At 40.7% G+C, this 24815-nt stretch overlaps 1 protein-coding gene across 1 annotated transcript in view; it reads right to left on the minus strand.

Annotated features, from left to right (window-relative positions):
• Nucleotides 1–24815, minus strand: part of MYO3B (myosin IIIB) — a gene marked incomplete at both ends in the record, with an annotated part of 382969 nt that overhangs the window by 116821 nt on the left and 241333 nt on the right. Inside the window, 3 exons of the mRNA XM_082658151.1 lie at nt 8014–8094; nt 9426–9588; nt 10520–10631. Coding sequence (XP_082514277.1) covers nt 8014–8094; nt 9426–9588; nt 10520–10631 — 356 coding nt within the window. The remainder of the gene's footprint in view (nt 1–8013; nt 8095–9425; nt 9589–10519; nt 10632–24815) is intronic.

Raw genomic sequence — 24815 nt, forward strand, 5'->3', positions numbered from 1 at the left:
TTTTCTTGATTGTGGAGGGGGTTACCTGACTATATGTGTTCACCCAATTTTATCAAACTGAGTTTTACTCTGTATAAATGATACCTCAATAAATCTGACTTGCAAAAAGTCACCATAATTTTTAAAAAATAAAAGGATAAGTCCTCCTTATCCTCAAACTGGATTGTTCCTGGACAGCAGGATGCAATTGCTTCTAACCCACGAGGAGGAGAGTCTGGTGAGGAAAGCCTTGCTGTTGACGAGGGACCCTTCACAATCGTTTGCATCACTGACCATAGCTGGTTTTGACACTAAGCACTTGGCTCAAAGTCTATGAAATTAGCAGGCTCTGGTTGCTTGTACATCTCACCCGTCACAACTTTATTGATGAGAATGGCTACCAGCTGTCACCTCTGCCTCTGCCTCTGTGCTGGGTGATTCAGACTTCATGGCCACAGCAAATCAAGCCGTGATCCTGCAATGGCTCTTCATGTTGGGGTTTGAACTCTTGGCCAAATGGCTGTCGCTCAGTTGTTATGTTGCCAATCACCCGTCACTGTGGGTTAAATGTGACAGGCTCACCAACATCTTCCAACTCTTCAGACATCTGAAAGGCGACTTGCTTTCCACGCCAGCAAATCTGGGTGATATTTAACTCCTGGATTTTAGAATTTCTGACTTCTGGAAGGAGGTGAGGAGGAGACTTGTTATTTTACAGAACAAGTTGCAGAAGGGCCTCAAACCCCTGAGTGGGAAATATGATGTCAGGAGCACACCACCTAAGTCGGAACAATTTTGAGGTCACTGAAAAATGTATCCACACAAATGAACCAAGCTCTCAGCGTGATGGAGAGTAGCTCTTGATAAAAACAAAACCACCTGAAATCTTTCACATGCTATTGTTGTATTTTAATTTTTCCCTGTCAGATAAGCAAGACATAAGTTAAGATTTGGAAAATTCTCTCTTTTATAAAGGCTTTATTGTAACTATTTGAGATTTGACAGGTACTATTTTTTTCTTCTCCAAAAGTGAGAGAAATAGTTTCATCTTTTTGAAGTTATAACATTATTATTCTAATCATAGAAGAGTATTTCACAGACAATTTTTTTCCCTCTCAAGTTAAGTTCATACTTAGGAAGGGGGAACAGAGAGGAAACTAACACTTACTGGATATCTGCCACATGCCGGGTCCCATGCAGGATGCTTTGTGTATATCATCTGCTATCATCTTCACAACAGTCCTGAGAATTAGACCTTAACGAGCCTCACTTTATAGCTAAGGAAACTAAGGCTCAGAAGTTAAGTAATTTCCCCCAAACCATATGACAAATGGTGGTATAGCCAGGATTTGAAGTCAGTAGTTCTGACTCCAAAGTCCACATGCTTAGGATGGTATATAAAACTCTCCCCAAAGTTTTGACTGGTACTCTATGTCCATGTGCCATCTCCAAGATGGAAACCATCTAGTAGAGCACGTTCTAGTAGGAAGAGCATTGGGTAAAGACTCAGAAGAGGGCTCTGATACCGGTCATTAGGCTCACGTAACACATAAGGGGAGATAACTTATGTAGACTCTCTGTGCTTCTGTTTCATCTATTTAGGGGGAAACAAAATCTGCCTTTGTACACACAGGAGTCTTTTGAGGAAAAAAGCCTGATAATTCTTGCCATAGCACAGTTAATTTTTCCCCTGAATGTTTCTTTACTGTAACTTGGATAGAGCCCAATAACTAATAAGGGTTAGAAAACGTGGTACCACATTTTATGATTCTATGTGAAAAAACATGAAAAGACATAAAGGCAACTCGAGTGTGTTTTTGACACCATTATTAATCAATTATTACCGATCATAAAGTTGTTGCTTCACTCAATGTTGAGGTGGTAAGGATACCATTTTGGGCACTGCCTTTTTGCAGCCAGATTCTAGAGCTCTACATGAGGTCCATAAAGGAGGAAGCGATTCCAAACTGAAGAGGTTCTATCCATGGGCTTGCTCTGAAATTTAATCTTGAGTCCTGGGGTGCCAACTGCTGCGCCAAAGTTTCATCTTGAGCATTTCCATGCCATGTCAGTATGATATCGGGCACAAGTGGACGTCAAACCCACTTTGGCTTTGCAGCTTCTTCTCTGTGCATTAGATGAATAGTACCCTGCCCTTTGGGTGTTTAATTCTAACATAGGCAATACTTTGATTCCATAGCAAAGGACATGCCTTTGCATCACAGGTTATTTCATGGCAAGAATTCTACTGCTTGTGCCCCTTGAGGTTTGGCAGATCCCATTTCTCAACTGAAACCTTGAAGCTACGGCCAGGCCTCCTCTCCGCTATAAACCACTTTCTTGAAGCCATGCTTCCGGGGCTCTCTGTATGTCCTGACCCTGCTCACAGACAAGGCACATTTCCCCAAAGTAAACCACAATGCTTGTCCCCCCAAACACTTTCCCCTCCAAAACGTTATGCTTGTGGTTGTCAGACACCAGCCACAGACCTTTATCTACAGAGAGTTAGAGAAAGCCAGACAGTGCAAGTGGACTCAGCAGGACCCTTGTGTAAGCCTGAAGGGCACCCTGCCTTGGGTTAAGCAGAGCTTTAGAAGACAGTGGAGCTAGTGTGAGTTGACAGTTCACCTCAAGCTCAGATGCTCCAGTTAATTCTTTCCCCTAGATGCTGCTTTACTGTTGTGTGGAAATGTCCTAAAACACCAGAAAAGGATAGGCAGCTGGCTCCTGCCAAGAAGGGTTATATTTTTTTGTGCAAAATGACCAGGAATCTTTCTAAGAGATAGAAACGGAGTGAGTAAAGAAACACTGGAATAGAGGTAGAATGACAAACAGAGATGCCTAAAGGAGTGACAAAGGGCAGCTTGTTTTCCTTCTGTCTGTTCAAAGTGGACTTTTCTCTCGATGGTACATTCGCTTGACTCTCCTCTACTGTTTGGCTTGTGATCAACAACCTGCTTATGCACAGATTCGACAGACTGAAAAATACCTACCTAATTATCTTCACCTTCAAGAAGCATGGGCCATTCTCAGTGTATATCCTCAGCTATATTTTATAATGATTTTGACTCTCTGGAGTTTTACACAACTCCCTTCCATTGAACGCTGACATAATATAGAGGACCTGATTATACAAACAGCATCCATTTGAGGGAGAGAATGCTTTTTAGCCCTCTGTACTGAAGATGGAAAATTTGAGGCCCCAAATGAAATCCTATTGCTCATCTTGGTAGTAGCTCCAACATAAAGCAGGTAATTAAACAGTAGTTGAAAAAGTGAATGAAAGAAAGAAATTTCCGAATTTAAAATATAGTTGTCCTGCGCACCTAGGGGTATTTCTGGAAATCTCGTTCTAGGAAATTATTGTAACCACCTAGTCATTGCCAACCCACCAACAATGCTAAAGGAACCAGCCTTTCAAAGTTAGAAAAGACCAGGAGGAGGCCTTACCCTGAGAGAGACTGAAAAGTTCAGGCAGTTTTAAACACTAAGAACTTGGTTCCAACGTGAGGTAGGGGTCAGGTTTCTGTAAGAAGTTAACCTGGAGGAGGGGCAGAGCCTGTCTGGATTCTCTGCTTGCTTTCCTCTCTGGAAGCTGCATTTAAAGCAACTCTCATTGGCTGGAGTCACATGATGTGCTGCCCAGAGGTTCCAGCTGCAGCTGGTTTAAAACGCCTGCTCACAGGCTCAAGGAATAGGCCCCCTCAGCCTCCGCACGGTTGAGGCTGCCGCTCCAAAAAGCACTCCCCCCAAAGGGCATCAGAGGGACAAACGGCCATAGATTTTAGTGCTGTTATCTCCTGGAGGACCGAGGAGGGGAGTAAGTAGGAAGCTGACCAGAGGACAGAGAGAAAGAGAAAATGACAATTTCCACAGCACTGAAGCAATTAGATGAAAAAGTGTTATCAACCAATGGGTTCTTCCTGCTCCAGGGGTGGCTGCGGGGGACAGGCGGGAAGGGAGGCTGGAAAAGCCAGCTCCTCCTGGAAACACTCTTTGCAGTTCCTTCCCAGCCTCTAGGGCTCCACTGTCACCTACTTGAGGCTTTTCCCCTGTGACATGGGGAGCCCAGCACTTTGTTCTCGCTTAAAAAAAGATTTTGAATTAGAGGGGCAATTTTTTTTAAATTGTGCTTTCAAAAACTTAAAAGACTGAGACACTGTAGATATTTTTTTAAATTCCCTGCAGGTTGTTTGTTTTGATAGTATTTACTGAGGAAGGTATGCAATTTTAGTTGACAAAATCTAGTTATATCCACTTTCTGAAACTTAAGAATTCATTTGAAAAATAATAGATTAGTTAGATGACTAATAAGGACCTACTGTATAGCACAGAGAACTCTACTCAATACTGTCGAATGACCTATATGGGAAAAGAATCTAAAAAAGAGTGGATATATGTATATGTATAACCGATTCACTTTGCTGTACACCTGAAACTAACACAACATTGTAAATCAACTGTACTCCAATAAAAATTAAAAAAAATAAACACTAGAAACTCGAAAAAAAAACAGATTAGTGATGGGATGACATACAACTATTAGTTTTTACTTAGAATACCCCATGTATCTGAACACTAATAGGTGCTCAATTATTTTTCTGATTAAAAAAGTACATTTTTTTAATTCTTTGGTGTTTAAAGGAGTGTGTTTTCCTATGGTAAGAGCCTATTATCAGCATTAATCCATAATAAAAACACAATAAAGCATGCCACTTCTCACCAAGGTGACATTCAAAGTGGTTTCCCTCCCCGCCAAAAAAAGAAACTGATAAAGGATACTTTTGCCCAGATCCCCAGCTAGCTCTCTCCCTGCGACCCCACATCTCACAAAGGCCCTTTATTGCCGGCATAATGTTCTGTGCACAGGAAACGTGTGCGCATGTACCAGGCGTGTTTTTCCGTTTGTTTTCTCTTCCAGCATTGCTCCCTGGCTGGTGAACAGTTTCGGGCCCACAGAGATCTCCAGACCACCAGCTCATGTATTTGAAAGGCATCTGTTTATTTTGAAAATGCAAATGTGGCCTACCTCAAAGACTGACAGGCAAGAAAAGACCCACGGAGCAAAGGGAGAGGTTTCCAATCTGGAGCCCTGTCCCTCCCTGTATCACACCCAGATCACTAGCTGTCAGAACCACTTAACAAGCTCCAGGAATCTGAGTGAAGGGCCCACAATTCAGATGAGAAGGCTCATCTCTCCCAAGACTAGCTAGGCGGATCGTTCCTCACCTGCTTCAAAGTACTGATGAGGTCACTTCCAAAAGGACCCTGGGCCTTTGAGATGGCGGCTCCTAGGCCGAGGACTGCCTGGAGGAGGGCCCGTAACAGGGACACCGGCCTCCTAACAACAGCAGCCCGGTCCTGGGGACGGATTCCTGGAGAAAGCCCGGGAAGGTTAATACCTCGACTTTGATCTCTGTCAAGGCATACCAGCAAGAATTAATTTACATTTCAGATGAAAAAGGTTGACAGCATGAAAAGGCATCTTGTTTCTGGTATGTGAATGTGCCGTAATAGATCGGGAATTCTGAAAGGAAGTTCTGAGGAAGCTAAAGGGATAAGCCGCGCGGCTGCTTTTATTGGGAAGGAGATGAAAGGAAAACAAATTTCAATATGTGCTGCTCTGTAGCAACATGTAGGCCAAATGCTTCCTAAATTTCAAGGGCTGTTCTTTTAAAACTATATAACATAGCTCAGCAACACGATTAAAAAAAAAAAAAAAAGACTATCGGCCAGAACTTGAAATATAAACAAACACATAGCACAGAATCTAAATTTCAAATGAAATGATTTGTTGAAAAAAATAATAAATTACAGAATAACCTTAGAAAATATCCAGAAACGGTTGCGTTATGATAACATCCCTAAGCCACTTCTGCAGGCTTCAAAAGTAAGAGCACCCCTATGTTTGGGGCTTGTTCTACTTGAAATGTCTTAGTGGCACGAAGAAGAGCTTGGAATGAGAGGATCATGCTTTGGGAAGAGCACACCCCGAAACGGAGACTTTGGAATGAGTTGCTTTGCTTTTTAGATCAACACATTGCCTTTGACTCTAAAGATAAGGAAAACATTCTCAAGTAAAAGTAAACTGCCCGTAAAATTGCAAATGTTGTTACCCTATCTAAGTATCTTTACCACTAACACTGAACCAGCACCTCAGTTCCTGTCCATGGTGTTGGCTGAAGGGCAAAGTGACGCTGCCTGCTTTTGCTCTGGCTGCCACACTCTCCTGCCAAGAGGGCAAGGTGGCGTGAGTACCACCCTCAATGACTACATGCCCGCCTAAGCCCCTGCGGACTCAGAAGCTCCCGATGCCACTTGATAAGCAGGAACGATGGCTGCCAGGCTAAGAAGGGGGGTGCTTGCAAGGCTAAAGGAAAAAAAAGAAACAACAAGAGGAAGCTCCTTAAAGAAATGTGTTCTCTGTGGTCCCATGAAACAAAAGTACCCTCCCATGGCACCTATCCCATAGGTGCTGCAGTGAAGAGATGAAATCCTGACTGTCCTGATGTGATGAGGCTGCCCACTTGTCTGTTCTTATGCAGCGTTCACTTGGCAATAACAGAGTGCAAACAGGGAGCTCTCTAAAGATGATTTTCAGAGAGGGAAAATTTGATTTACGATCCCACACACTTTACTTATGATCAGTGGCTCAACAATATATAAGCTCAAAGTTTATATCTGAAAATGTATGTTGGGCTTTGGGCCAAACGGCAAGATCAGTCCAGCATCCTCTCTTAATGGCGGGGGCAGGGGTGGGGAGTACTGTGTGTGTGTGTGTGTGTGTGTGTGTGTGTGTGTGTGTGTGTGTGTGTGTGTGTGTGTGTGTGTGTGTTGGGCAGTGGGGAGGTAGAGAAAAAAATGCACTTTGAGTTGTCTTTCTTAAGCTGCAACTAGAATTGCATCCTTCTTCCTGATGCTTTGAAGTTGTAGAGCTTAGAATTCCTAGGGGATGGTGTTAAAAGTTACACATTTGGATTTAAATGACACCCCTTCCTCCCAGATATTTTTGTTTTGAATGAAGTCGTCAGGTCTTTACCGGGCCAGAGAGTTCTGAGGAGTGTCCCTGGAGCCAGGCTCTGGGCAGGGACCTCCTCGAAAAGGTTGCAGCTGTTTTATTTAAACGTTTGCTTCATGCGTGGCAGTATCTGAAACCCTCTCCCTCTCCCTGCTGCTGAGTCCACTGGACTGGCCACTTCTCTCTCGTTCTGTCTCCGATTTCTTGTGCTCTAGGAGCTCCTGGTGTGCTCTGTGGGTGTTTCTTCCAGAGCCTCAATTAGTCACATGCAGCTCCAAATGACAGAGGGAGCCGGGCCTCGCAGCCACCGTGGGTACTGCCATTTGCAGAAGAGCAGAATGACCTGGGAGCCAGGCACCAGAGCTCGAGGTGCTCAGGCAGCCACAAGCTGAGCCACAGTGCCCTCACCCTGTAGGGCCCAAAGGACTGCCTTAGCCACATACAGGTCTGGGTGTGGGAAACTCAGTTAGCCAGGAAAGTCTCTGAGCTGTTCCTATCTCTGTGATACCAAGAGACTGGTCAAGCATATAATCAGAGAATTCCAAGGTTGGAAGACGTCTTTTAGACCTTTTTAGCCAATGCTCTTGTTCACAGACGAGGGATGGGTGACTCCAAGAGGGAAAGGGATTTGTTCAGTCGGCAGTATGCAAAGTGGAATCTATCCAAACTGCCTGTGAACGAATTCTCGCTCTGTCACTGACTAGCTGTATGATCATGGACAAGTTACTTCACTTCTCTGTGCCTCATTTTCCCTCTCTTGTATCCTGTAAAATCTGGAATACAAGGGTACCTACTTGGAGCATCCTTAGCCAAGTATGGCACGCAGCCAATTCTCACAATTATCACATGGGGGTGTGTGTGTGCATCAGAACAAGCACTAGAACCCTCCCTCACTAGAACTCTTGACTCCTATTCCAGTGCTCCTGAATTATTAACATTTCAGCTTTTTGAAACTCATATGAACTTAATCACAGAATATTTCCAAGTGGACACTATGAAAATGATGTTTTAATTACCTGCTTGAATATGAACAGCAGACTCTCTCCTTCTGTTGCTTATTTTCTTAAATTTCCTCCGAGCATCATATCCTCTCCAGGCTAAAAATATAAAACCATGTGCTAGGAATGACATTAATTTAAGAATGTGCCAGAGAATTGATATAAGCTGTTTTCCCTCCAATCTATTACCCCTCTCCTCCTCCCTCCTACTTTCTCACTGAACAAAATAAGCAGAGCTACGTGAGTGATGGTGGGGAAGAGGGGCCTCTCTGTACTCTCAGCTTGGCCTCCGAGATGCTTCTTGATAAGGAGTTATTTTGGTTCAGGCAGTGAGTTTCCAGAACCCTCTGGATTCCACTTATGAATCACTTGGGACCCCTATCTAGGTGAGGTGGGTCCCTGTCATTCCAATCCATGGAGGAAGCTCTGTCTTCAGGACTTGGGGGGTGGGAGAGGACTGCAATAGCCCAAACCACTCCATATTTTTTATTGGGAGGAAGGAATAAACATGAAAGTTGAAGGAGAGAAAAATAAATAATAATGATTAGTAGCATCACAGTTACATTTGGTGAGGGAGGACTATGTGCAGAACTGTGCTCAGGGAGGGAATGCATGTGATAGGAAGGGAAAAGGCACGGGAAATGGATGCAGAAACGAAGAGAAAGGAAAAGGGAACCTGGGGGCAGGGGGCGGGGTGTTAAGTTCTTCAGACAGAGAACCAGGGCACTGAGCCGCTACCAGGAGCATGACCAGCTCTCCTTTTTGTTCTCGCCCTGAGCACCACAGCTCTCCAGTCGCTGAGTGAGGTCATGAAGTCCGGAGGGGACATTATGATGCTGGGTTATGAGAACACAAAGGAATTCATCTACTGTGTTCAAGACCTGGGGCTTTCACAACCACTCGAGATAGCACAGGAACTCAAATGCTGTTTGTAGCACAAATGACACACGTGTGTGTAAAGAGGCACTGACTGGGCTGGGCGTATGACAGAGCCTAGTGATTTGTTCCCTTGGTTTACAAGCTGTCTGGGGTAGAAAAGCCTCATGGACGTGGCAGTAGCAATTCTGATGTTGAAAACCTGGTAATGGACCTGAAGTGTATATGATGCGGTTAATCTGGGAGCTGAGGCACACGTCTGTGTGATTTGGGTATTACATCCATCCACTGCTACCGCCTCTATCTTGCCTCAGGTAGGGATGGCTTGTTTGCTTACCTGGAGGTTAGGGACCATGGTGGTCTTGCTCACGGCTATATCCCCAGGACCTAGCACAAGGTTTGGCCTGCAGTAGATACTCGATAAATATTTGCTGAAGCCAGGAAGAAAGGAAAGAAGAAGGAAGGAACGGAGGGAGAAGAAGGAACCACCGAGAAAAGCAATAGGAGAGTGGCCTCAAGTACTTAATGAAATGCCAAGATTCAGGACCGTTTACCTGACTGGATGGCAACGGCCCCCTTCTCTCTCTTCTCTCTGACTCTTTTGTATCTCCTGGCTCCAAGCCACCCCTTGACATAGGCCTGCAGCACAGCCACTCTGCCTATGACTTCCCGCAGTAGCAAATTTAACTGCTCAACATGGTAGTACTTGAGAAAAACCTGAAATGAGACATCAGTTTTAGCATTACGTGGGGGCTCCCAAACAGAAATTCACTCTGCTCCAACATATTCTTAATGTAAATATTAAAAGCATCATCTAAATAAAGTTTACAGTGACTTGATTTATGCTAACATTACTGACTTCTTGGAAGCAAATACAATTCCCTTTCTAAGGTTGAGCCTATGTGGGACTATTGATATAAACAGACGATGAAGTTAAGAGGGTTTTGGGAGATCCTAAATGTTCTCCAGGCCAGCCTCAGTTTTGCCATGAGTTCCATTTTCTCAACTTGATCTCTTTCTCCACAGCTCTGATGGAGGTGCTAACCAACAAAACTGACCCTCGGCCAACAGAAGTTCAGAGGGATTGGGGCCTGGATGACCCACAGTGATCTAATTATTTCTGCTGAGGGGCAGCAGTGTTGCCATCCACACTCAGGCGAAGGCTGGCTTTGTAGGGCAATTCAGAACGGACCATAAAAACCTGGGAGCCTGCAGGGACATGATGTTCCCCTGAATGAAAAGCTAGACATGATGAGACTACTAATCAGAGTGGGCAGGAAATATCACGAGTCTAAAAAAAAATGCACAAAACTATAAAAGATACTCATTGTCATTCGTATAATTTGTGTATTTGCCTGCGGTGCTGGAATAAGCAGCATTGAAAAAGGGACATTTAAAAATGAGCTCAAAGATCTCATTCTAGAAATGCTAAATGGTTCTCACTACATGCAGAACAGGAGGCAAACTCTCCTCCTCTGGTCACTGAGGTCCTGGGACTCCTGACCCAAGACCGGCAAAAATCACTGTTAGCTTGGGGTCTTGTCTGCTAAGCTACACAATTTACAGAGCTATTCAAATCACTGATAAGAGACAAAGGTTCACAGCAGAGCAACTCGAGTGACAATCTAAACAACAAAGAAAGAACTACCTTTGTTTTTCCCAGCAGCCAGTGATCTAATCTGGACTTTTCCAAGATAGCGACACAGCTCTCTTTGCTAGCAAGAGGTGTTTGATGTGCTCTGAATGCCAAATAATAATACCTACAAAATAAAAGAGTGAAATAAAGCATTTTTAGTCACCATTTGATTCAGTATAGTAGAATTACTCTGGGCCCATTGACATATCTTGTTTTTTAATATCAAATATTTCTTGAGCATCAATAATAGTGTACTAGGTAGTGGAATATATACAATTCACGCTTATTGGCTCTTACCTACTTTCATATTTTCTGCTATGTGTATTTTCCTTTTAATATTGCTTTGTAATTCATATTCAATACATACTTGGCATATTTTGCATGCAAAATCAAAGTATCTAATCCTTTAAAAAACTGAAATTTAGACAGCTCTCCTAGTAAAAGTCATCATTTTAAATGTTAGTATTACTATTATAAAAATAATTTGTCATCTCATTGTATAAAATTTGACTCTGCTTTGAAAATCCCATCTGAAGCAATATGTAGATAGCAAAAATGATCATAGCCTAACACGACTAATTTTGTCTGTTAAGCTACATGTCTCTCTCAAGGTAAAAAGTTGGTGTGTTTTCTTGAGACAATCACCAAAACCACATTTGTCTTCCTAAATCACTCATTTTAATGAACTTCCATACTTCCAGATGAAAGAGTTTCTGGGTAGATTCAAAGAACACCACCAAAAGTGTTTGTCTCTCCTTTCTTCTCCATATGTGTGTGTGTGTGTGTGTGTGTGTGTGTGTGTGTGTGTGTGTATGTCCATATATATGTCTATGTCTATGTCTATGCATATATATGTATATAATGTTGAATACATCCTTTAGAAAACTTTACCTTAGTTTTTCTTTTAAAAACTTTTAAGGATCTTTCCTCTGCTCTTTGCTGCCATCTATAATTAAATTCTACTGCTTGGAAGTTTAAAAATAAACTTAATTTCCTTGTCAGAGGATTTTCCTGTCATTCCTCAGAAAGGGTGATCTGTTATTTTAGAATTGCTTTAAAATATAGAGTTGTTTTTACTTTTTAAGAAAATCACCAAAACATAAAATATGTCCTTTCCTCCTGCCAAATATTCCCACGTCTTTCTGTTTATGGAAAAATAAACACACCCGATTAACACTTGAGCCATTTAAATTTATCTTAGTGCTACAAGACTGTTTCACAAGTTAGGACTGAATGCTGAATTTGCTGAAAACATTTGCATTCAGAGATCCTGGGAATGATTCCAAGGCTCTGGGTCTCTGTTTCCACCTTTGAGGAGGAGGCGCAGTGCTCTCTCAGAAGCCCTGAATGGTGGCCAGGACCACGCTAGGTCATTTGGCCAAGCCCAGGAACCTGCTCGCAGCAGTTGTCTTCTGGAGCTAAGCCGGAGGAGGGACAGCCAGGAGTCAGGCTTAGGTCTGGGCAGTTCGTGGCATCAGCACAATTCTTCAGCCTAGTTTCTTCAGTCTAGTTTCTCCAGGACTGTAGTTTCAGTCATGGCTTCTTGGATTTGGATTTAACCAAAGCAAAAAGATTGTGTCCTAGAGTGCATGGGGTTGGTGGGAATAGATGGCAAATCTATAGGGGTGAATGTCTTGGGAAAGCTGAAGTATAGATAGCTTAAGATGTAAAAGTCAGTGGTAACACCAGGACTTCCTACTCTCTTTCCTTTAGGCCTGGCCATTTAGAACATGGGCTCCCTTGGCCCTAATCAGCCAGGCTTGCTCAGGATGACTGCTCAACACTACTGGTGATGAAGTATTTGGAGAGAATCTAACGAATGACCAGCACTGTGCAAGATATAAGAAGATTGCAAGATATGTTCTAGCTCTCCATTCAAGGATTTATACTTGTTTTTTGAGCAACCGTGGATGCTTCTTAGCAATTTCTAATTTCTAAATAAGCAGAATGTATCTTGAACTAACATAAATACTAGAAATTAACTTTGATTTTTGACTCTTCAACCCAAATCTTTTAATTTATTATGGTGATAACATTCATATCTGGCTTAGTTCAGAAAGAGATGGATAAGAGTTATTGCAAAATGTGAAGGTTTCAAAAACTATTGAGGAAACATGTAAGTGATATGCTTACAGGAATCAGGTCAGAGAAAATACACTGTGTTTCCTCCACAGAGTAACGCTGTATTCTAGCAGATACCATGGCGGGGGGTGTGGCGGGGGGAGGAATTTGGCTGAGCTTCTGTGTGCTTCGATATAAGGGCAAAATTGAACGGCACCAAGATAAAAGATCTGCCAGCAAGGGGACATCTTTTGGAGAAGATCCATTCCACCCCCTTCTTGAAGCAGCTTGATGAGTTAAGCAAGCAGGAGATATGCAACAGCAAAATAATACATGTAAAGATTTGTCTTGAGGGTCTGGGCACTTGAGAGCATTGTAAAGACCAGTTCTGCTCTGAGCTGTCTCTGGTGGGTAGAATTCATCTCTCAGATTGGAGTTTGAGCCCTGAGTTAAGAATGAGAAAGTCTCTGTTTCTAACCGTAGGTAACTCACTTACCTCTCTGTACTTGAATTCTCATAGGTGGCAATGGGAACCAAATAAGTGGTTCTTAACTCTTTTTTTTTGATGTGGGGGCAAGACTCTGTGAAAATCTGGTAAAAGCTATACACATTCTTTCTTAGAAAGACGCTCTTGACACAACACATTGCATACAATGCCAAGGGGTCCACATAGCTCCTGTTGGCCCTCCAAGGACCTAAGAGCTCTTCTCTCCTTCAGAACTCTATGGCAAGTGTTAAATTTCCCAAGGCCTCATCTTTTTTTTAAGAATTATTATTTTTTAATTATTATTATTATTTTGGCCATGCTGTGTGGCTTGTGGGATCTTAGTTCCCCAACCAGGGATTGAAGCCAGGACCACTGCAGTGAAAGCACGGAGTCCTAACCACTGGACTGCCAGGGAATTCCCACATTATTGTTTATTAATAAAACACATTTCTGTTCTTGATCTGGTGGTAGATGTGGGTAGTGTGTTCATTTTGTAATCATTCATTGACTGGGTAAGGCCTCATCTTATTAAATCACATAAGCTATTAAAATAGTAAATATCCAGTTGAAAAATATCTCTATTCAAAATGTTATTTAATTTTCTGCCTAAAATGTCTTGTTGTATGGAATGCAGACTTTTCAAGGAAAAGTTTTAAAATACAACAGGTAAAGCGGTTTGTAAAGTGCTAGTAAAATCAACAGGCAACTAGAGACACATCCTTCTTCACTTAAACGCTAGAATCATAAACTGGAAGGATCTGTATGATCCTAGGATATACTAGTTTTCTACTGCTACATAACAAATTTAATGGCCTAAAAAGTAGACATTTATCATCTCATAGTTTGTGAGGGTTAGGAATTTAGGAGCAGCTTATCTGGCAATTCTGGCTCAGGGTCTTTCATGAGATTACAGTCAAGATGTCGGCCAAGGGTGCAGTCATCTAAAGGCTTGACTAAGGCTGGAGGATCTATTTTCAAGATAGTGCAGCCACAAGACTAAGGGTAGAAAGCCTTAGTTCCTTACTGGCTATTGTCAGGATGCCTCTCAGTTCCTTGGCACATGGGCCTCTCCAGAGGACTGTTTGAGTTATCTTCATAACATAGAACATGGCTTCCACCAGAACAAGGGATCCCAGAGAGAGAGCAAGAAGGAATTTGCAATGCCATTTATGACCGAGGCTTAGAAGTGATACATCATCACTTCTTCCATATTCTTCTATTCATTAGAAGCAAGTCACTAAGTCCAGACTGCATACAATGAGAGAGAATTTAAGTTCTACCTCTTAAAGGGAGGAGTATCAAGTGATATGTAGACATATCTTTAAACCACCACAAAGAATCTCTCTAGATGATCAAGTCTTACCAAAAAATGCACAATATAAAGATAAAATAAGTTAAAAGTAAAAGAAGAGGGTTTCCCTGGTGGCACAGTGGTTGAGAGTCCGCCTGCTGATGCAGGGGACACGGGTTCGTGCCCCGGTCCGGGAAGATCCCACATGCCGCGGAGTGGCTGGGCCTGTGAGCCATGGCCATTGAGCCTGCGTGTCCGGAGCCTGTGCTGTGCAACGGGAGAGGCCACAACAGTGAGAGGCCTGTGTATCGCAAAAAAAAAAAAAAAAAAGTAAAATAAGAAGATATACCATGCTACCACCAGTCAAATTAAAACTGCACTGGCTATATTAATACCAAACAAAGTAGATTTCAGAGCAAAAATATATTACCAGGGATAAAGAAGTTTATTTCATAGTGATAAAGAGGTCAATTCATCAGAAGAACCTAAAAATTTGAAGCATTTTTGCACTTAAAAACAAAGCTTGAAAATACATGAACCTAGAAGTGTTAATACTGCAAAGAGAAATAAACAAATACACAATTACAGTCAGAGAATTCAATACACTCTTCCAATAATTGATAGAACAAGTAGGCAAAAAAAAAAAAAAAATCATCAAGGATATAGAAGGTATGAACAATCAACTTAACCTAATGGACATTTATAGAAAATTCCAGCCAACAATACCAGAATACATATTCTTTTCAATTACATACGAAACATTTACCGCAATAGGCCATATTCTGGGCCATAATACATGACTTAATAAATTAAAAATATTCAAGTCATACAAGGTATGTTGTCTGACCAGAGTGGAATTGGATTAGAAATTAACAAGAAGGTATCTGGAAAATTGCCAAATATTTATGAACAGACTTCTAAATAAGCCATATAACAAAGAAGAAATCAAAAGAGAAATTGAATTTGATCCAATGAAAATGAAAACACAACCTGTCAAAATTTGTGGGAGATTGCTAACTAAAGTAGTACTTAGAAATGTATACCATGAAACACCTATAATAGAAAAAAAGAATGGTCTCAAATACATGATCTCAACCTCCACCATAAATTGGGGAAAAAAGAGCAAATTAAACCCAAAGTAAGCAGAAGAGAGGAAATAATAAAGATCATAGTGAACAATCATTGAAATAGAAAAGAGACAATGAATGAAATTAAAACCTGTTCTTTGAGAAGGTTAATAAAATTGATAAGCCTCTAGCCATACAGATCAGGAAAAGGAAAGGGAAGGGAAGGGAAGGGAAGGGAAGGAAGGGGAAAAGAAGGGAAGCAAAGAAAACAAAGGTATGAGATTAGTGATATTCTATAGATTCTATGGATATTAGAAGTATAAGGGAATATTACAAACAACTTTATGCCATGTTAACAAGCTAGAAGAGAAAAAGCATATTATCTTAATAAATGAGGGAAAGGATTTGACAAAATCCAATATCCAACACTATTTTTTAAAAAACAAAAATTTTCAATAGGCTCCTACTAAAAGGGGATTTCCTCAACCTGAAAAAATAAACTATCTATGACGAACCTACAGCTAACACCATATTCAATGGTGGAAGACTGAATGCTATCCCCCTATGCTATCCCCCTAAGCTTAGGAACAAGTCATGTAGGCGTACTATCACCACATCTATTCAACACTGAAGAGGTTCTAGCCAGCGCAAACAAGAAATAAAAAGCATCTATATAAGAATGGAATAAGTAGAATTGTCTTAATTTGAAGACAACACAATTTTCTGTGTAGAAAAGCCAATGAAATCTACAAAACCAAAAATACCCCTACCAGAACTAATAAGTGAATTTAGTAATATTATAGGTTAAAGATCAATATACAAAAATTATTGTATTTCTATATACTAGCAACAAACAATTGAAAATTGAAATTGAAAAAACAATATCATTTATAACATTTAAAAATGTAAAATACATAGGGATAAATCTGACAATAAATACACAAGACCTGTGCACTGAAAATTCTAAAACATTGGTTAAGAAAAATGAAAGAAGACCTAAATAGATGGAGAGAGATACTACGTTTCTGGGTCAGAAGAATTAACATTGTTAATATCTGAGTAAAGCAGGTTACCCTCCATAATGCAGTGAGCCTCCACCAAGCAGTTGAAAGCCTTAAGAGAAAAGTCTATGGTCCCTGAAAAGAAAGGAATTTTACCACCACACTGTCTTTGGACACAAGACTACAACATCAACTCCTGCTGGAATTTCCAGTCTCACAGCCTTCCCTGCAGATTTCTGACTTGCCAGCCTCCACAATCACATGAGCCAATTCCTGAAAATAAATCAATTTCTCTGAGAGCGAGAGAGAGCAAAAGAGAGAGAGAGAGAGAGAGAGAGAGAGAGAGAGAGAGAGAGAGAGAGAGAGAGAGAGAGAAAGAGAGAGAGAGAGAGAGAGAGAGAGAGAGAGAGAGATCTACATCTATACCTATATCTGTACATACAAATACATACACACACACATCTTATTGGTCCATTTCTCTGGAGAACCCTAATACAGTTAGGGTTATTTAAGCACAGAGTAATACAGTTATTTAAGCACAGAGTAAAGACAGAGCCAACCCTGGTGATAAACTTCTTACAATGTCACTAATGGTAGAGGCAAGTCTTGTGCAAAACCATGAGTTGGTAGAAGGTTATTTTTTGATAACTTCCTTTCCTCTCTCTCACTTCTCCCTTTGTCACTGAACTTCCCAAGTTTCCCACAGATGTTGGGTTTGTGTACTGTACACTGGGGGTCCAGGACATCCAAATCCAGCTGTTCCTCCTCATGTTTTCACAAACAGATCTTCCCTGTCCTATGTCAAAACTCTCTGTGCCTGGGCACTGTTGCAGGGCCATCTGTGCAGGGGATTAGCTGGCTCATCTAATAAACATTTGGATCCTGAAGGGAATTTAGAGTCATCAATAAAAATTCTTACTTTGTTTAGAGGAGAAAGCCTGAGAGAAAGCCAGAGAGCCAGAGCAACTGGCTCAAGGTCACAAACTTAGTAAGAAGAGCTGAGACTTCCCCAGGTCTTCTAATCCCAAATTCAGGCCTCTTTACACTCATCAAACCTACGTCTACTCTTAGCTCTTAGCGTATACACCTGATGTATTGTATATACTGGGTAGTATCTTTGACTCTCTAACAGGTACCTTTGATCCACCAGCAATTTCCAGCTAACTGGAGTGTCTACAGTGATCTGGAATATTGGGCTTTTGACTTAGGAGAAGTGTTGATTTCCTACATCTGAACGTCAGCTGTCAGGCCCTCCTTGACACATGTGTGAGAGATCCAAACAATACTCTACTTGCAATAGTGTATCAGAAGGTGTTGGTGTTTCAATGGAAAACAACAGACACTGTCTTTAGCGTACCCTCCAGGGTTATCAGATTCTAGCCCCATTCATCTTCTTTGAGCTATTTTGCAACTCTTTCTAAATTGTAGGTATCTGATAGATACATAAATTCTGTCCTTTCTGGTGATGATTTTAAATGACTTCCTCTCCACTGTGGAAAAATCAGTTTTGTCTCTATTCACAATTCATCTCAACATTCTTTTACTTCATATAAGCCTCTGCTAGTTTGACTTTTCCTTTGAACCAATTATTACATCTGCTTGGTTCCCTCATATCATGTGAATAAAATAAATTCCTTAAACACATTCATCTTTACATCTGTATGTAAGTCATGATTTTACCTTCTTCTGAAAATTATCTTTAAACAAGAGAAAGAAAGAAATTGAAAAATTCAGGCTATGGAGGTTTGACCCAAAGGAGCACAAACACATGGGCAGGTGGAAGCAGGAAGTCCTCACACTTAGGTAGACCCGGTGCTACCAAGCAGTCTAAAAGTCTAGCGTGCTCAGAAATACTGTCACTCTTCTACTTATAACCTTTTAAGTGGAAATATTGGTTAGTGTAATGTGTTCACGTCAGAGTTTACCAAAAAGTCAAGCTGTTTTCCAAAGTGATGATGCCAATTTATAGCCTCACCAGTGGAGTATGAGAGTCCTGCTTCCCTCTATCCATGGCAACCCTAGGAATTGTCAGACACACCGATTATGGCCAAAATAGGTGTAAAATGGTATTTAATTGTGGTTTTAATTTGCATTTCCTTAATTAGATGTGGCTGAACTTCCCTTTGTTTTCAGCAAAGTCTTCTGACAATGACGTCCTCCGACAATGGACAATATATAGTACAATGAAGTTAATTCCTCTATTTTTTCCTAATGATTACCCATACTCCTGGAAGGGAAAAGGAAAAGAAGAGAGAGAGAACTAAGAGGTATTTATTTTAGGTAAAAATTGTATTAGCATTGGAGATGGCTTACATTTTTGTAATGCCTGACATTTTAAATTTGTGCCTCTTATCTTAGTTATTCTCCTCCTGCATTTTTATGTTGTTTAGGAAGGATCTGCCTCCTTTAAAGATGTTTTTGAAATCCCAACCTATAATGAATGAGCTCTGCTTTGATTCATCCCTCCAGTTTGAATTTTGCACTCAAACACATGCAAAACATCTATACCTCTAAATGGAGATGTGCACGGACCTAAGTCAATAGTGAGACTTTTAAAAAAAAGTTAATTATACATTTTTATTTTCCTTTTTTTTTAAAAAAAAAAAACAACCTTAAGCAAATAACTTCCTTTAGGATGGATCATTCATTCTGTACAGTTTTAGGGCTCTGATATAACCATGCTGTTCCCATTCATCACTTTCTAAATTAAATTGACTTTTCATTCCCACTCTGCTCATTTGTTTATTAAATAAAACTTCATTTAGGACCTATTAATGTGCCAGATACTGATGGAAGTGCTGGAAGACATGAGTGAGCAAGGCAGACAATTTCCCCACCCCCATAAAGCTTACCTTCTAGTGGGGGAGACAAATGCTAAACAAGTACATAAAGGACATCATGTTGAGTAGGGACAAGTGCTATGAAGAATAACAAATCAGGGTAGAGGGGGTTAATGAGTATATTTGGGGGTGTATTTTGGCAGGCAGCCTTTAGCAGCTGGGATGGTGAGGGAACTCAAGCCACATTATCTGAGAACTGGTGAAGACATTGAGGGCATTGAACTTAAGAGACAAAAATTCTTAACAGGGTCTTGTACGGGAGGGGAAAGTTTTCTTTGACTCTCTTAGGGTCCTTCCCTGTCTGGGTCTGAGAATTAGACTTTCACAGACAGATTTACAGAAGAAAAGCACACAAATTTATTCAATATAAGTTTTATGTGACACAGGAGCCTTCATAAGGAAATGAAGACCCAAAGAAATGATTAAACTTGAGTGTTTTTATACTAGGTGTGATGAAGGGTAGAGAGCTGTGGAAATGCGAGATAAACAAGGAGTTTGAGCTAAGTATAGTAAACTGGGGGAAACTGAACAAGGCCTGTTTGTTCAGATTCCTCTCTGTGTCCCTTTGTCTTCAGAGATAAGGATGCTCCTTTCCTCTAGGTGTACGGAGGGCACCATTCACGAGACAGTTTTTTTTTTTTTACAGGTACTCAAATATGTCTCAAATTTTAATAAGATCCTCCATACATACATTTACTTACTACTGAAAATTGAAATAGCACATCAAAAATTTTTATTACAATTCAAATTTTTGAAAACCAGAAAATTTAGTTAATACACCTTGCTCTAATTATGCTCTAGACAAACTACCCAATGTTTTCTTTACATTCCTTCCACACAAGTTAATTTGTTTCAAATTCTTGATATTGGATTTCATCTTACTGACTTCAGGCTGCTAAAACAGGCAATACTTGAGACCTATTAGTGCTTCTTTGTCTCAAATCAAGAAGTGGAACTAAAGTATATTCAAGTTATTCAAATGCAAACTATCAATATATAGATTCCTTATAAGTTACCTGGATCAAGATAGAAAAGAGATGCAAGAAAAAAACACATCACAGAACTTATAGGTTATCAAAATATTGGTGCACAGTCTCTCCTAGAGTAGCTTTCCCAAGCTGCTTCATAATGATCCTAAAATTATTAGCAAGAAAAAAACAGTACACGAATAAAATTTATGGCTCAATCAACTCTGTGTCATAATTATTCTCCGTGATAGTATCCTCAGAAGGATCTCTATGATACACGCAATAATGACAGCTACATCTAAATCTTTCCATGTTTGACTAAGTCTCAACTTCCTTCTGCCAAGGTTCTCTTTGAGTCAGAGGAAATTGGTTGCCCTAGTGGTATTTAATAACTTGAATCATCCTTTCTATCCCTTCTTCCCAAGCAGTTAACAATGTCCTCACTCCTCTCCTCCTATAGAGTATGCCTTCACCAAGTCCCTGTTGAGGTGGATATTCTGGTAGAAGGGAAGGGAATTTGGTACTAGGGTTGAGAGTCAAGTTACGAAGGTTCTTTATTAACACTTCAGAGACAGGTTGAGAGGCAGCTGGAACTTCCTGGGAATTTTCTTCGATGGACATCTGAGGAGACTCCAGGGTTCAGGTTGGGTTAAAGTCTGATGAGTCCATTGGAAGTCTAGTCACAGCTTGAAGTTCCTTTGGGTTCCAGGGGAAGGTGATGCTTAAGACTCTCAAACTGCTACAAAGTAACAAGGAAGAACTATAGATCCGGGAAAGAGTGGGAAAAATCCAAACGCCGACTAACTGTGGTGAGAGAAAAATCTCACACAGGACAGTTTTATGGCCTGCTTCATGGAAGGTCAGAAAGTCCTTCCTACACACGTCATTTCTCAAATTCCTTCAGTTTGAAATATTCAATATGCCAAGGTGTCATATTTTGGGGTAGAATGTCCTGAACATAGTTAGTCTCTTAAAGTGTCATGTGCAGACCACTTGCATCAGATCCACCTGGAGATTTCATAAAAGATGTGGATTCCTGGGTCACACTCCAGATACAGAATCAGAATCTCTGTGGTCAGGGCTCAAGAATCTATATTTTAACAAGCTCGTATGGTGATTTTGATGCACTGTAGAGTTTGAGAACCACTGACTGAGGGGAACATAATAGCTGACTGCCATCAAGTGGAGAAGGGAGCTGATTTGTTGTCTGAAGCCCAGAGGGTAGAACTGGGATGAATATATAGGAGTTTCTGAAGGTTGGTTTTGGTCAAGGTTAGGAAGGACTTGGCTGTGATCAAACATCTGAAACATGGAATGAGCTGCCTCAGGAGCCAGAGAGTAAATTCTTAGACTCAGAGCTGTTCAGTAGGAATCAGACTGACAAGGTCAAGCATGTTGCCAAAGAAATTCTAGTTTTAGCTAGGTAGTTGAATTGGATGACCCTTTAAGATTCCTTCCAACAAAGATGCCATGCTGACATGTCCCTTGGCCTAAATAATTACTTCTGTGATTTTAAAACTGATGTTTATCATTAACCCAGTTATTATTAACTCAGTACTGTTACTATCACAAATCTTGGGTGATTGTTATTACATTTGGGTAAGTTGGAAGTCTCCTACAGCAGCATCACCTGGAAACTTGCACAGACACCTCCCTGCTGAATCAGAGACTCTGAGGGCAGGGCTCAGCAATCTGTGTTTGAACAGATTAGCCCCCCAGGATAGTCTCATGTGTGAGAACGTTGAAAAACCACTGTCTTAGACAAACGGAATCCCGCAGAAGTGAAGTGACTTGTCTACAGTGATCCAGTCTATCTCAGGAAAGAAACTGGCTCCCATGTCTCTCTGTCATCCTTTTTCTTTGTTAGGTCCAAATGACTTTCTGGAGCACATCATTTTTCCTTGGAAAGGGCAACTGTTCAAAATCTACCCTCAAGAAATTCTCACACATGTTTAATATTTAGGATTGTTTATTGAGCCTTGCTGGCAAACAACTGGACACAATGTCAATATCCACCAGGAGAGGGATGGCTAAATAAATATCACAGGTTTCAATGAGGGAGTTAAAAGGAATCTGTTACAGCTATGGAACAACATGGATTTATCTCTAATACATATTGTTAAATAGGAAAGCAAGTTGCCAAATGGTATAAAATGTGTGATTCAAGCTGAAAATTAGGGGGTTTTCCCTTTCGCAATCTCTCTCTCTCTCTCTCTCTCTCCCCCACCCCCCCCCACCCCGTGTGTGTGTGTGTGTGTGTCTGTATTCTGAAAGGATAAAACTACTCCAAAAATAATAGTGGATACTCTAGAGAGGGGCCATGATGGGGATGCTGGGAAATGGAATTAGGGATGCAGAAAGAAAGACTTTAGCCTAACATATAATATTTTAAAATTTTAGAGGACATGGTATTCATACATTATTTTTGCAATTTAAAAATTAATTTCAAACATTAAGTAAAAATTGTTATGGTTTAATTACGATGGGCCCAAATCCTGGTCAAAGAATCCCGTATACTAGTTTGATTACTATCTCCTGCATCGAAGTAGAAATATCTCCAATCATGTGAAGAGTAGCAATCCTTTCCCTATTTTAAAATATCCCTTGAGGGACCCTATATCTGTATCAGTGACCACCCAGATTGTCTACTCAGACACCTGAAATACAGGACAATTATCTGAACAATTAAATCCATATAAATAATTTTCTCTTATGTAGATAATGGAGGGAACTGAGCTATTTTGGCTTGGATAATTTGATAATTACCACCAATTGCCCATTTCCCTTCAGTGTGTATAAAAATCCAGATTTAGTTTATTAACTTCTTTCTCATATTTACCATAGGGCCTTTTATTTTAATTTTTTTTTCCCTTCATGTTTGGCCTTTAATAAAGACAGAACAGCTGGCCACCATCTGCTACCAAAAAAAAAAAAAAGTCATTATATCCGTTATATCCTTAAGAAGACTCTTCAAATTTGGACCTTCGGATAAAAAGTCACGTTGATCTATGCTATTAGATTGTGGAAGTCCTGAGACTGTAAATTCTAATTCCGTAGCGCTCACTACAGCACTTGGCACACACAATAGGTGCTTAATAAATGTTTCTGATGCTGTTGCTGTCTCCTCGTGTGCTCTAAATGGGAGACTTTCTAAAGAAGAAAAACAGAATTAGAGATTTGAGGCTGAGTTTATTCACAAATTAATTTGTAATAGAAAGTTAAGCTTTAAACTGATCATTCTATTTCACAACTAGTAAAATTATGAATGTATTTTCTTCTGCCTGAATTCTACAGATTGATCTTGCAATGACTATTTGGATGTGTTCAACTGTGTCATTTATGTATTTTGAGGTTGGGCTATGAAATCAGATTGACTCTCATTTCACATCCTGACTGTACCACAGACTACCTGTGTGACTTTAACCAGTTTCCTCATTTGTAAAAGTGGAATAATTTTATCTATTTGGGGGTCTAGTACCAGTAGTAAGTGAGATGTATATGTAAAGCACTAACATGAAGCCTGCCTTAAGCAGATGGTCAATAAATGCTCCTCTCTCCTTTCTTCTCTTCCTTTCTTTGACAAAAATTTATTTTTCTCTTCCCCAACCCAAACGTCTATGAAAAAGCAGCTAGCAATTTTTCCTCTGAGTCATCCCTAAACCATGGTTTTCAGGGTTGGGCAGATATGCACTGTAAAGTGAATAGAACATGCTAGAACAGGAATGGTTAAGGGGTCAACCGTGGGTCAGCTGATGGACTGGGCAGTGGTTTCTTAGAGCACCATATTGGAGGGAATTCCAGAGCCCCATCTGGGCTCTGGAGGAAATGTGCCTTGACTGAGGAGCCAAGTCTGCAGCTGGGGCTGGAGAGCAAAGTGGCGCCCATCTGCCATCTCTGTGCCAGGAGGTTTCCTCGCATACTCCTGTTCTTCCACCTTTTCTCTTCTTTGTCCGTGATCTTCTTCATTCTGTCTTCCTTCTGTTGCTTCATTGTTATTATCCAACATGAGCTAGTCCCACTGAAATTTGTTTAAGGAATCTCCAAGCAGGGACATAGAGTTTTACATCTACTGATTTTCATAGAATAAGCCAGGCAGCCAGTTCAAAAGTCCAGGGTGGCAGTCTTCTCAACTGCACTGATACTGTCTAGCATCTTTCTTCTTGTTTTCCTTTATTATTTCTTCACATACTGTTTCCATAGCATGGCCACTGTTCCCTGTGTTTCTTTACTACATGGATTCCTCCCTATAACTGAATTAGCTCATGAGGCTGCCCAGAGAGCAGACATTAAGGAAATTGGGAAAGACAGCCTGGGCTTATTACTGCTGCTTCTCAGTATCTTTGGAGAGTAGTGTGATTGACATTACCTCTTGTATCCACTTTTCAAATCACCACTATAGATTTCAGTCTCAATTTGCAGAGCTATCAGCTACAAAAATGATTTTTCTGATACTTGAATAGATAAGAAACAGCTGTCAGCAGTTTGGGCTCTGTGAGAAAGGGAGGGTCTTCAAAGAATAAGTTTTGGGATTGTGAATTATCTATAGGCAAGTTGGGAGGGATCTTCAGGCCAGGCCAGGCCAAGTTGAACCCA

The sequence above is a fragment of the Grampus griseus genome, assembly GCF_964374135.1.
Source record: "Grampus griseus genome assembly, chromosome: 7".
NCBI lineage: Eukaryota > Metazoa > Chordata > Mammalia > Artiodactyla > Delphinidae > Grampus > Grampus griseus.